The sequence below is a fragment of the Bison bison genome, unplaced genomic scaffold, assembly GCF_000754665.1.
Source record: "Bison bison bison isolate TAMUID 2011002044 unplaced genomic scaffold, Bison_UMD1.0 scf7180017864289, whole genome shotgun sequence".
NCBI lineage: Eukaryota > Metazoa > Chordata > Mammalia > Artiodactyla > Bovidae > Bison > Bison bison.
In genome coordinates this window covers 12121419-12133283 of record NW_011494861.1, presented here as the reverse complement: position 1 = coordinate 12133283, position 11865 = coordinate 12121419, and the positions used below count along the sequence as shown (strand labels likewise).

At 45.7% G+C, this 11865-nt stretch overlaps 1 protein-coding gene across 1 annotated transcript; it reads right to left on the bottom strand.

Annotated features, from left to right (window-relative positions):
* Window positions 1-1554: 1554 nt before the first annotated feature.
* On the bottom strand, window positions 1555-10503 carry AGMAT (agmatine ureohydrolase (agmatinase)). Its single transcript, XM_010850240.1, has 7 exons — window positions 10472-10503; window positions 10118-10320; window positions 7330-7378; window positions 6068-6263; window positions 5448-5627; window positions 4209-4293; window positions 1555-3535 (listed from the first exon to the last, which is right to left on the bottom strand). Exons 1-7 carry the CDS (start codon window positions 10501-10503, stop codon window positions 3462-3464), a joined length of 819 nt encoding a protein of 272 aa, XP_010848542.1. The 3' UTR covers window positions 1555-3461.
* Between the last annotated feature and the right edge of the window lie 1362 nt (window positions 10504-11865).

Below are 11865 nucleotides of genomic sequence, written 5' to 3'. Positions count from 1 at the left end.
TCCCTCTTCCTTTGTCGTCTCTGCCATGTGCTCGCCCCACCCTCCCCTGTCCCATCTCTGTATCTCTGTGCTGGGCCCTGCAGCGGAGGTGGGGGGGGCCTCTCAAGCCAGTTGTGCTGGGCGGTCACCTGCCTCCCCCACCTGGCCTGGGCTGTGCTTCTGCCCCAGCACTTGGTCTTCCATTGGCACAGCCCACCTCAGCTTCTGGGCCCTGTGTCTGCATCTCGAAAGAGGCCTAGTTCCAAGCAATCCTACATTAATGATTTCTCTGGTAGTGAATAGCTAAAACTATATTTGGGGGGCATCCTCCTAAACTGGTCAGCCACAGTTTTAAAGGTTAGGGATGAGTGGGGGCTCTGCCTTTCAGTTCAGTTTTCTTCCCAAGACAAAAGAGGGGCAGGCTGGGCAGGGCCTGAGGCAGCGCCTCTCTGAGCACCCCGTCGGCTGCCTCCCAAGCACTAAAGTGTCCTCGGAGGGATCCGCACGGCAAAAAGTACTGTAATGACCTTGAGCCATTTACCTGTATGTTTTCAGATGCCTTTCTGCCTCTGTCAGTTCTAGGGTATGGGTATTAGGAGCCATAACTTGTAATCGTGTTCTCAGAACGTAGAGATAAGCTGCCATAAGCCAGTAGATGTTCAACTGAAGACACGTCACTCCCGCTGTGAGTCAGGCTCAAGGAACCTCTTCCCTCCAGTGGTGTCTCCTCAGTAGAATACCAGACATGTCTTTGTATCAAGGAACTTAAAATTTCTCAGCAGTTGTATTTGAACCCTATTACCCCAATAGTGCTGTATCTTCAAGTCCTCTTTCATGACAAGTGAGCCAAGACACGTTCTAGACTCCTGTTTTGCTCACTTTGAGCTTCTGGCCTATATTTCAGTGTCTCATCTTAATTCTTTTCACTCACAACAACTGCTTCACCAGTAACAGGATCAAACCTGTCTCAGCACCCCAGCTTCCTGGGTTCCGGTGAACCGTGGACTCCAGGCGGGATTCTACCAGCCAGTTAGAGAGCTGTCCTTTTCTTTTTAGAGCAAACTGCCTGGAGTTTGGACAACCTCAAAGAGTTCAAATGTCAAAGCAAATTGTCCTTTTGTAAAGCAAAGGCTCAAAATCAGTGATGGGACGAAATAGGTTAATAACTGCTGTTTTCTTTAATCATAATTGCTTTAAACTAAGCCATTTGGATTGAGTGACAGTGGCAAGTAATAAATTGAGTCCAGAAATTCTTGTAGTTTTCATGGAATCTATAGCTTTATTTAAAAAAAAAAAAAAAATGAAATCACTGCCAGCCTTTATTTTTTCCACATGATCCTCTGAAAATGGGTGTTTATTTTGATTGCCCTATCACACGGCACCTGGCCCAGGTGGGACTGATTAAGGAATTCATTTTTGGCTCTGTGATGCAAAATTATTTTCTGCATCTCCTCTGGCCAAGTTGCTTATATGAGGAGTGGTTTGGTTCAATGGTAAGTTTTTCTTTTTTTAGTTTCTGATACTAATGGGATTCCTGACCTTAATTTCTGAAAACCAAAACACCCCAGATCTGTTCATTTTCAAAAATTTTATTAAAAAGCACGTTCAGACTGTTGAACCTTTCATTTGCACAAAGAAAGGAAAGCAATAATAATGAAAATATTCCTAGGAAATATTTCAGTCCAAAAAACATCATCTAGAGAGCTGTTTGGGGACTGGTAGATAATGTCCCCCAAGAGGACACTGAGAAACTTTTATTTTAAACTGACCTTGACTCTTGGCTACGTAAGCCTTTCCTCCTGAATGTTGTTTCCACGAATTTGTTTACTTCCGTGTCAAATGTATGAGCCACCATCTTGCTCAGCCAATGCTGTTTCTCTTTGTCACATATGTAAATCAAACAGACCCAATTTTGGCTTTAAGTTAACTTCTTGGTCTTCGGGTATCTTGGAACTGACAACACTGATGTTGTTAGAGGCAGGTTTTTCCGGTTGGTACAGTTTATGCCTCATGTTTACCAGATGTGACAGTCACTGGCCTAAAACAAGCCTTTGTAGACACATGCACCCATTTAAAAAATATTTTTTCATTAGGCCCAGGTGTCGGTGGCACAGTCTGTCTAACGTAGAGTTCATCAGCTCCAACCAAGCAACGTGTCAGTAAGCAAGCCTGCCCTAACACCCATGAGGCACCACAGTCTTGCTGCCATCACTGACCATAAAAATTTGGCTGTGGTTTTGAAATAATGGGTTGATTTCCTCCTCATTCAGTACATACATTTTTCCTGATATAAAAAGAAATGGGATCTGACTGTGTTTTAAGTGGTTTGTGTTATTTGGGGCAAAGGATTAGGAGCAAACACTCAAACATTTTTTCCTAAGTAAATTACTGAAAAGCTGATGCAGAACAACTTGACAAATGCCATGCTGCTCACATCCAAATACCTGACCTTGTCCCTGGAAAAGAAACGCAGCCTGGCAGCTGCTGAATCTCTCTGTTCAGTGTGTCAAGGAAGATGATTATACTTTCAAGACAGACCTGAAAAGAAGGTGAATATTTTGCACTTTTTGATACTCTTAGGAACAAATAACTTATTCGGCAAATGGTGTCTTTTTTATGTTGTTTTTGTTTTGTATTGTGAAACAGGCACTGAAGCTGATGTTATTTTGTTTTAAGAATCTTACAGACTGGAAACAGAAATAAACTATTTTAATGTGTGATGATTACGGGTAGCTCTTATGTCACGAGGTGATGATTTGACCGTGGACACATGATCAACAGACTCAAATCTACATGTTACTCAATACATGCTTAAGATCATCACGCCTTCACTGCAGATTTTGGGTACTGCTGTCCTAGAGGGTGGGTCAGCTTGAAGAGAAGATAATGTAACACAGGCTTAGAGGGAGTAAGTTAAGGAAGTGTATAAACAGCCCTTCGGAGGCCAGCTCATGTCACCTGGTTTAGAAGACATTCCTGCATCTTCCTGGGGTTTTGAGTGGGAAGATCTGCACATTCTTTTCCTTTCACACTTTGTTTGATGTTCACAGAAGCCCTAAAACCAAGATGCAGTCCTAGGCTCCTCAGAGTAGGGGCTATGTTTGAAAGGAAGATACTATAGAAATCTGGAATGTTTCTACAGTATAATTTCTTAGGATTTTTTCATTTCATCCCTCCAAATTGTAAATAAACTGCATTCTCCATCCCTTTCCCCTTTATCCTCCATCACCATTCTTCAAAGGAAAAAACAGCACAAGTGCATCTTTTTTTTTTAAGTTAATTCAAACTCCTGAGGAATATTGGCTGTTTGGATTCGAGTTTCACTGAATGCCCTGATGGTATAGCCACCAATGACGTTTTTAGCAGAATGTTTTATTGGCATCAGCTCTTCAGTTCTCAGATTTTGCTTGCACACAAGTGCTTCTGGAGAGTTATCATCTGTGCAATCTGTTGTTTCATCTTGAAGAATCACAGGACAAGGTTCAGGCGACTGTCACTTTGGGGAGAACACACAGCATCTCAAACAGCAGGTTAGCCGCCACCAGAGCTGTGTTTCCTGCAAAGAGGTGAAAGCCAAGCATGAGCAGCGCGCAGACCACTGCCTTAGGTCAGCGTCTTGCCTGTGCTACCTGACCCCCCCCCCCGACATGCTTTGCCCAGCATTCTCTCCATCCAGCACCATTCAGAAATAGTATTTTAAAATTCAGAAGGCTCTGTTTACTCTGAGAACAGATTTCCCCAAAGGAAAACCTATCATTATGGTGTGTATTGTATTTATTATCTATCCTCTGAATCTAATAGGTCCAAGTCTGTAAACTGCTACATTAAAATTACTGGGATGGCATCTGCTTTGAATTTCTCTCCTAAACCAGCTGACTCTCCCAGTTTATTAATATTTATAAATATCATTTGTGCCTTGAGAATTCACTTTTCAATGAAATATCAAAGGTGAATGGCACTGTGCCACCCCATCACTGAACTGCAGGCTGGTTTCTCTTCTGCTGATGGGTGGGGCCAGCTAGTAATCCTTAGCCGCCTCCCAGGGGTTCTGTTAGGGTTCATTAGCTCACATCTGTACAGTGTGTGTTAATAGTTTATTTTCTTCACTGTAGGATGTACTCAGCAGGTTCCCAAGTTGTCTAAAAGGACCCATCCATCTACTTACTAATTAGAGGAAGACAGTTTGAACTAGCAGCTGCCTACAGATCACACTTATCTCCCTTACTTACCAGAAGGATCGTAGGGTGGTGAAACTTCCACGAGGTCACAACCCACCACATTCAGGCCTTGACAACCCCGGATGATCTCCAGAGCCTGTCCAAGATCAAGTTTGAGTTGTCCACAATGGTAACCACTGACAACAGAAAGCCACCCGTAGAGGCCTCCGTGGATTTCTCCCAACCCAGACCCCGCCTTCGACTTGAAACTGTCGCTCTCCCTCAATAAACATTCACTCACCACCAGGCACCCCGAGGGATGATAGAAAACAGCTAACCAATCGCTTCAGTTCCATGCATCCAGGCAGCAGTCCTCATTTTTGGCACCAGGGACAGTTTCATGGAAGACAACCTCAGAGGTGGGGAAAGGCCCCTCTAAGGTGGACACAGCTCAAAGACCTGACTGAGCAGAGGAGCAGGGGGAGGGCAGCCCAGGCAGAGGGAAAGATGCGTGCAGAGGCGCCATGATGGAAGAAGTACTGTAGTCAGAAGACAGGATAAGTGAGGGGGTGGTTGGAAGAGCATCACTTTGCCTCCATTTTGCAGGTGAAAAGCTGAAAGCATGCAAAGCAGAGGAATGGAGTGTGTTCTAGAAAACTGGCAGGAACCAGGAAAGGCTTTGAGAGAGGCAGGTATGACCATCCTCCTTTCTGAGAGGATAGAAGATAATCAGTTCAGTTCAAGCAGTCTTCATTCATTTACTCCAATATCTGTGAGTACCTCCTACTTATATGTCAGACACGATCCTCAGTTCCAAGAAGAGTGAACAGAACAAAGGTCCACCCCCTGGAGCTTTCCTTCCGGTTATAACCACACCCCAATTCTGCCTCCCTGTGTGTATGCTGAGCACACCTATGAGAGCTTTATTTGAGGATTTCCAAAATTCTTGAACTACCTTGGGAGGTGGTTCATCCCACTGCATATTTTTTAAATTGAACCCCCCCAAAAAATAAAGTTTGGAGTCTTAACGGGGTACTACAATACTGTCCCCATGGACAGGTGGACCAGAGGCAGAAAGACCAAATAACAGATTGTTGTTATATCCCAGAAAAGAAAGGAGGGCCCTTGCCAAGATCAGTTGCTCATCAGGAAGGGAAAATCCAAACCTGTGATCAGCCCTGAGAACAATAAAGGCCGAAGTGCTCTGATTTTAAAATCCCATCTGATTCCTGAAGACTCAATTCAAGTCCCAGGAAAGTGGGAGACTCAGTGTCCTCACCCCAAAGATGTGTCGCTGGTGGAGTTCCTTACCTGACTAGGAGTAAGACCAGCAATTTCAGGTGTCCCTGTGCCTGGGGCGTAAGCAGGGTCCAAGCCATCAATATCAAAGCTGATATAAATGGGTCTGCCTCCCATCTGCTGCCTCACTTCCCCCATCAAAGGAACCAGTGACTTCAGCCAGCAGTCTTCAGCCAGGACCACCCGGAAGCCCTGGAAAGGTAGAAATTGGAGCAGAAGGTTGACACTTGGACCTGGAGTATCTACAAGGCATTGTCTGTGGGCCCACTGTATTCTCAGCTTACGTGCACCTCACATTTGATCCTCAGTCTCCATGAGGAGGGAACTGTCATCCCAAGATCAGACCCATTGACTTGTGTCTGGACCTCCTTGGCTCTTTTCCAAGCCAGCAACATCTAAGGGCTTGGTTTGTTCCTGCTTGTCTCCCTTCCCCAGCGATAAAGCTTCATCTGCCTCGTCAACTTGCACCCTTGCTCCTCTCTGCTCCATATGATGCAAACTCAGCTTCCATCCCCACTTTGTGAACTTGATCAGCAAAACCCCATTGAATCCATAGCTGCCATCGATTAGCTGATGAAGAGGAAGGCAGTGTGAGGGGCTGGGGACAGCAGTGGGGGCTTTCGGTCTGTCACCTGGCTCCGGCTGTATCTGTAGGTATCCAAGGTCGTGGAAGAACCCCGGATGCCGATCTGCACCACACGCTTGCAGTCCAGGAGTCCCTCATCCACGCACCGGCGGAAGGGGGTCCCGTGATAGAGCTTCTCCCCGAGGGCCTTGTCAGCCGTGTCCATGTGAGCGTCCACGTGCACCAGCCCCACAGGACCATGCCTGTTGAAAAACAGGGCAGCTCAGAGGCCAGGCCTCCAGTGGGGCCTGAACACAGCAAGCCTCCAGGCTAGCAAAACCTAGTGACAACTCAGAGCCATAGAGGGAGGGCAGCCTGGCATCAATTACCAGCCTTGCAACTGGCTTCTGGCTTCAAATCCCTGAGCATCTCAGAAGAAAAATAAGCTCAGCGGAATCAGGCAGGAAATAGTCATGTGCTTTAGCTGACGCTCTCTACCTCTCACCCAGAATTTTCTTTATTTAAAGACAGAGAGTGCTGGTAGGATGAGAAGATAGGGTGGTGGTTCAGGTGAGCTTGTGTGAAGGCTCAGCAAATCAACGCCACCCTTTCTTCAACCACAGTACCAAGAAGCAGCTCTCCCACTCCCAGCTCTCTATAATTTCCATCAACCCTTCCAGGCACCCAAAATAAACAGACAATCCAAATCCATGCCAGGCTAACATATCTTCAAGAAAAGACTCGGGCCTACCCACCCCCGGCCAGAAGGCTACCCACACATCTCTCCTCAATTCTGGAGCAGCATCACCTCCGCCCATCTGTCTCTTTCTCAAAGTAACCAAAATTAGTCAACGCCTGGTAGACTTTCACTACTGGAAAAATCCATCTCCTCAACTTCTGGGAAAGGGGGCCTTTCAGGAAAAAACAGGGCCTCCCCTCAGCAAGAAACACCACAGTGCTTGTCAGTATTTGTATTTGGCCTTTGAAGCAAAACAGAAACTAAAGTTAACTGGGGTTGTGTATTTCAGTAAAGGCTCATCTTCCAAAAACAGAGGCAAATGCTGAGCCTGCATAACAGAGCAGATCTAGGGCAAGCGAGGGTGGCCAAGGCGTTAATAATAAATTGTCTTGGCTCCCAGCTGGTGACTGACAGACACACCTGGAGCTCGACATTAATTTTGATCCATAGAAGCAACTCAGTGGGGAATTTCCTATCACTCCCAGTAACCTGAGCCAGCAGAAGTCACCTGACGCCCTCTAGCAGCAAACAACTCATTCTCCAGCTCCTGAATTTTGAAACCTCGCTTGGGCTCCGCCTTTTGGACTTACTTTTCTGCTATCGCTTGCAATATAGGATAGGTGATTGTATGATCTCCACCTTCAAAGAGAAAAAAAAAAAAGAAGAAAACTTGTAATATGGATTTGGAATAAGATTTGAGGACCATGTATCACCTAGAACCATCTTCAGTTTGTCCAATTCTGCCACCTGTTCGATTAGACTGGAAGAACTATAACCATAGCTAAAATAAGATCTTGGTGCTATTCAGTGATTAAAAAATGGCCACTAAATGTCTGACATTACATTGTCATTTAAAGGAGAAAATTAAGGGACTTCCCTGGGGTCCAGTGGTTAAGACTCCGTGCTTCCAATGCCAGGGGTCTTGGGTTCAATCCCTGGTTGGGTAACTAAGATCCCACATACTACATGGTGTGGACAAACAGTAAAAAAAATAAAATTTAAAAAATAAGAGAAAATTAAGGCTTATAAATTAAGCCTTAATATAGTCAAAGCTATGGTTTTTCCAGTAGTCATGTGTGGATATGAGAGTTGGACCATAAAGAAGCCTGAGTGCCAAAGAATATATGCTTTAAAACTATGGTGCTGGAGAAGACTCTTGAAAGTCCCTTGGACACCAAGGAGATCAAACCAGTCAATCCTAAAGGAAATCAACCCTGAATATTCGTTGGAAGGACTGATGCTGACGCTGAACCTCCAATCCTTTGGCCACCTGATGCAAAGAGCCAACTCATTGGAAAAGACCTTGATGCTGGGAAGATAGAAGGCAGGAGAAGGGGATGACAGAGGATGAGATGGTTGGATGGCATCGCTGACTCAATGGAGTGAATTTGAGCAAGCAGCAGTCCATGGGGTTGCAAGATTTGGACACAACTGAGCGACTGAACAACAACAAAATTAAGGCTTATGGGGAAAATGGTCAGAACCAGCTCTGCCCAGGTAAACTTTCATCAGTGACATACATGCTCTGTATCTGCATTGACCAACATGGTGGGCCCTAGCCATTGGCTATGGAAATGTGGCTCATGCAACTGAGGAACTGAATGATTATTTTATTGCAATTCAAACAGCCACCTATGGCTAGGGGCTACCACACTAGACAGCACAGGCCTAGAAAAGTATTACCATTGATAATTATTAATAACAACAAAAGCTTATAGTTGAAGCTTAAAACATGCCAGTCACAAACCTGGGCACTTTATATGCACCTTAGTTATATGCCTCTGACACAATATAAGAAGGTAGGTGGTGGTGGTACTATTCCCATTTTACAGATAAGAGAATGAAGCATGAATAATTAGTGAAAGGTAGAGCTGAGACTTCAAACCATGACAGCCAGAAACTCCACTCCTTAGCACTGTGCTTTGCAGGCTAGGCCCTCTTATTTGACAAAAATAAATTTGGAGGGACTTCCCTGGTGGTCCAGTGGTTAAAACTCCAAGCTTCTACTGCAGGGGACACAGGTGGGGGAACTAAGGGGAACCACAGGACACTGGTTGGGGAACTAAGATCCACATGCCAAATGGTGCACCCAGTAAAATAAACAGGGCTTCCCTGTTGGCTCAGTAGTAAAGAATCCGCCTGCCGACGCAGGAGACACGGGTTCAATCCTTAGTCTGGGAAGATCCCATATGCCACGGAGCAACTAAGCCCTTGTGCCACAACTATTGAGTCTATGCTCCAGAGCCCAGGACTCACAACTACTGAGCCCACGTGCTGCACCTACTGAAGCCCATGCTCCCTAGAGCTCGTGCTCCGAAACGAGAGAAGCGACAAGAGAAGCCACCGCAGTGAGAAGCCTGTGTACCGCAACTAAGAGTAGCCCCTGCTCGCTGCTGTTACAGAAAAGCCCATACAGCAACGAAGACTCAGCACAGCCAATAAAGAAATAAAATTATTTTTTAATTCCAACTGGATGTTTAGAAAAAGGTACAATTTTGACTATTTGTGAACCGAAGGAGAAACTCTGCAGTTACAGTGGGGCAGGATGGAGGGGGAGGATCAGAGGAAAGTTGCCCTATAGATTAACAGAGACGCTGATGAGAGAAAAAAAGGCCCCCTTGCAGTTCTCGCAAATTAAGTCATTAAACAACATCCTTGAAATAGTTAAAAAGTCACAACTAAGCCCCTGCTAACAGCTTTTCTCAGGCATAAGATCAAGTGTTGGGACAAGGTGAGGTGGGTAGAGGCACTTGCCAAAATTGAAGGAATAAATTGAAGGATGCAAAATTGAAGGAACACTGAAAAAAAAAAACCCCAAGAAACAGTAATTGGGGAATTCCCTGGTGGTCCAGTGGTTAGGACTCCACACTTGCAGGGGACCAGATTCAATCCCAGGTTGAGGAACTAAGATCCTGCAAGCTGCAAGGCCATAAAAAGAGAGAGAGAGAGAGAACTACTCAGTCATCAAGATAAACACTATTTTAATGTAATATTTTTAAAAATCAAAATCAGTGCAAGAAAAAGAATCCATGATAAAATTTTTAAAAAGAGAGGATCAGTAATTTTGTTATTCTGAGCCATACTGGAGCATGGGGCAAAAAGGAAAAATCAGTTGTGCTTATTGTTGGCTTTTTAGGAACCCCTTAAATTTAAGGTAAATGCCTCACTTGCTTCCCCCGGCCTATCTCTGTCATCATACTAGTCCAAAAAAATGTAAATATCGTCTCCCCAGGGGCTAAAATAAATGAACTAAAAATGTTCCCTTTCCTTCTGTCCCCATATTCCCAGTGGTTTGCCCTGGAGAAGTAACTGTACTCCAGCTCACGATAAATAAACCCTAAGCTCAGAGAACTACACTGGCCTTGCAGCTGCCATTACCCAAGGTCAGAGGAACACAGCCGGCTGCTACGATTTTCTGATAGTCCGCTTGAATCAGGCGGCAGCTGTCCTGAAGGTTGTAAAGATTGACATTCACGTCGCCTAGGTCTGCAACCCTAAGGAACTGGAAGGGAACAGCTCCTGTGCTAGGATTGGTGGTCCTAAGCAGCACCGATTCTTCTCGGATCCGTCGGGGTCCAAATCTGGAAGAGGAAGAATCACTCTATGAGCCATCCCTAAAGGTTTAGAGGCTCTCCCTGGGCCAGAGCTTCCCAGGCTCTGTGCTGGGGCTGAATGAATCTTTGTTGCAGGGTTGGGGTTCATCCTATACATTGCAGCAACCCTGGTCCTTGCCCGCTAGATATCAGTAGCACCTCTTCCCACATGTTGCCATAACCATAAATGCCTACAGACTCTGCCAAATGTGGCCGTTGTGGGGAGAGACACACCCCTATCCTCCCACAGAGAACCACTCAAAAGTTCAAAGCTCAGTCATGTCTGACTCTTTGTGACCCCATGTACTGTAGCTCATCAGGCTCCTCTGTCCATGGGATTTTCCAGGCAAGAATACTGGAGTGGGTTGCCATTTCCTTCTCCAGGGCATCTTCCTGACCCAGGGATCGAACCAGGGTCTCCTGCACTGCAGGAAGACTCTTTACCATCTGAGCCACCAGGGAAGTCCCTGGGAACCACTGATCTGACCTATATAATGAAGAGATTAAAGGCACAGACTTAGAAGCCCACGAATCACCAGTTTACTAAATGGCATTAGAATAAAGCCACTAATTTACTTTAATGGCATTAAATTTCTTAATCTCTCTGAGCTTCAGTTTCCTAATCTGTAAAGTAATAATGACATTTACCTTACTCTGCTGGTATAAGTAAATTGCACTCAGTAGGTATTTAATAAAAGGTGGCACTAATAGATCAGTAGTCAGCTGGAATATTGCTGAGCTGAGTCAGAAATGGCTCGTGTTCAACAATTGGGAAAATCGGTTTTACTGCCTCTAACTTAATCTTAGGGCTTTCGGTAAGATTGGCTTCAGATGGTAAAGAATCCACCTGCCAAAGCAGGAGACTCGGGTTGGATCACTGGATTGGGAAGATCCCCTTGAGAAGGGAATGGCAATCCACGCCAGTATTCTTGCCTGGAGAATCCCACGGACAGCGGAGTCTGACGGGCTACAGTCCATGGGGTAGCAAAAGAGTCTGACAGGACTTCAGAACTTGATCTTTAAAAAACTGCCTTATTAGGCGGGCTTCACTGGCGGGCCAGTGGTTAAGACTCTGTGCTTTAACTGCAGGGGGCGCCCGTTCAATCCCTGGGCAGGGAAATAAGATCCGGCATGCCACCTTGGCGCGGCCAACAAAACCTGCCTTATTTTGAGCAAATTTTGGAGTCAGGTGATATCTAGAGGTTTTGGGAAAGGGCAGCCAGCTTCTGTTCTCAATTTAATGTCCCCTGCTTTTGTAAACCGGAAGTACCCCTGCCACCATCCCAGCTAGGCCAGGGAATGGAGAAGGCTCGGTCCCTAAACTCCCTCTTCTTTAAATGGGGGACACACGTGCTGAGCCCTTGGGATTACTTGAGGCAACCCGACATGCTTCCCTGCTCCCAGAGGATACTTTGGGGCCAGACTCTGACTTCCAACTCCTCTCTGGGTGAGCGAAAGCGCCTCTCCATGAGTTTTGTATGCACGATGGCCGCCAGGCTGCCCGACACGTGTCCCCGAATCCTGCTGGCCTTA

Coding starts and splice junctions, on each gene's coding strand:
- AGMAT (XM_010850240.1), bottom strand. CDS start 10,503: ATGTGGGAAGAGGTGCTACTGATATCTAGCGG. Junction 10,321..10,471: donor GTGCTACTGATATCTAGCGG/GCAAGGACCAGG, acceptor TTCCTCTTCCAG/ATTTGGACCCCGACGGATCC. Junction 7,379..10,117: donor CTGTGTTCCTCTGACCTTGG/GTAATGGCAGCT, acceptor TTCTCTTTGAAG/GTGGAGATCATACAATCACC.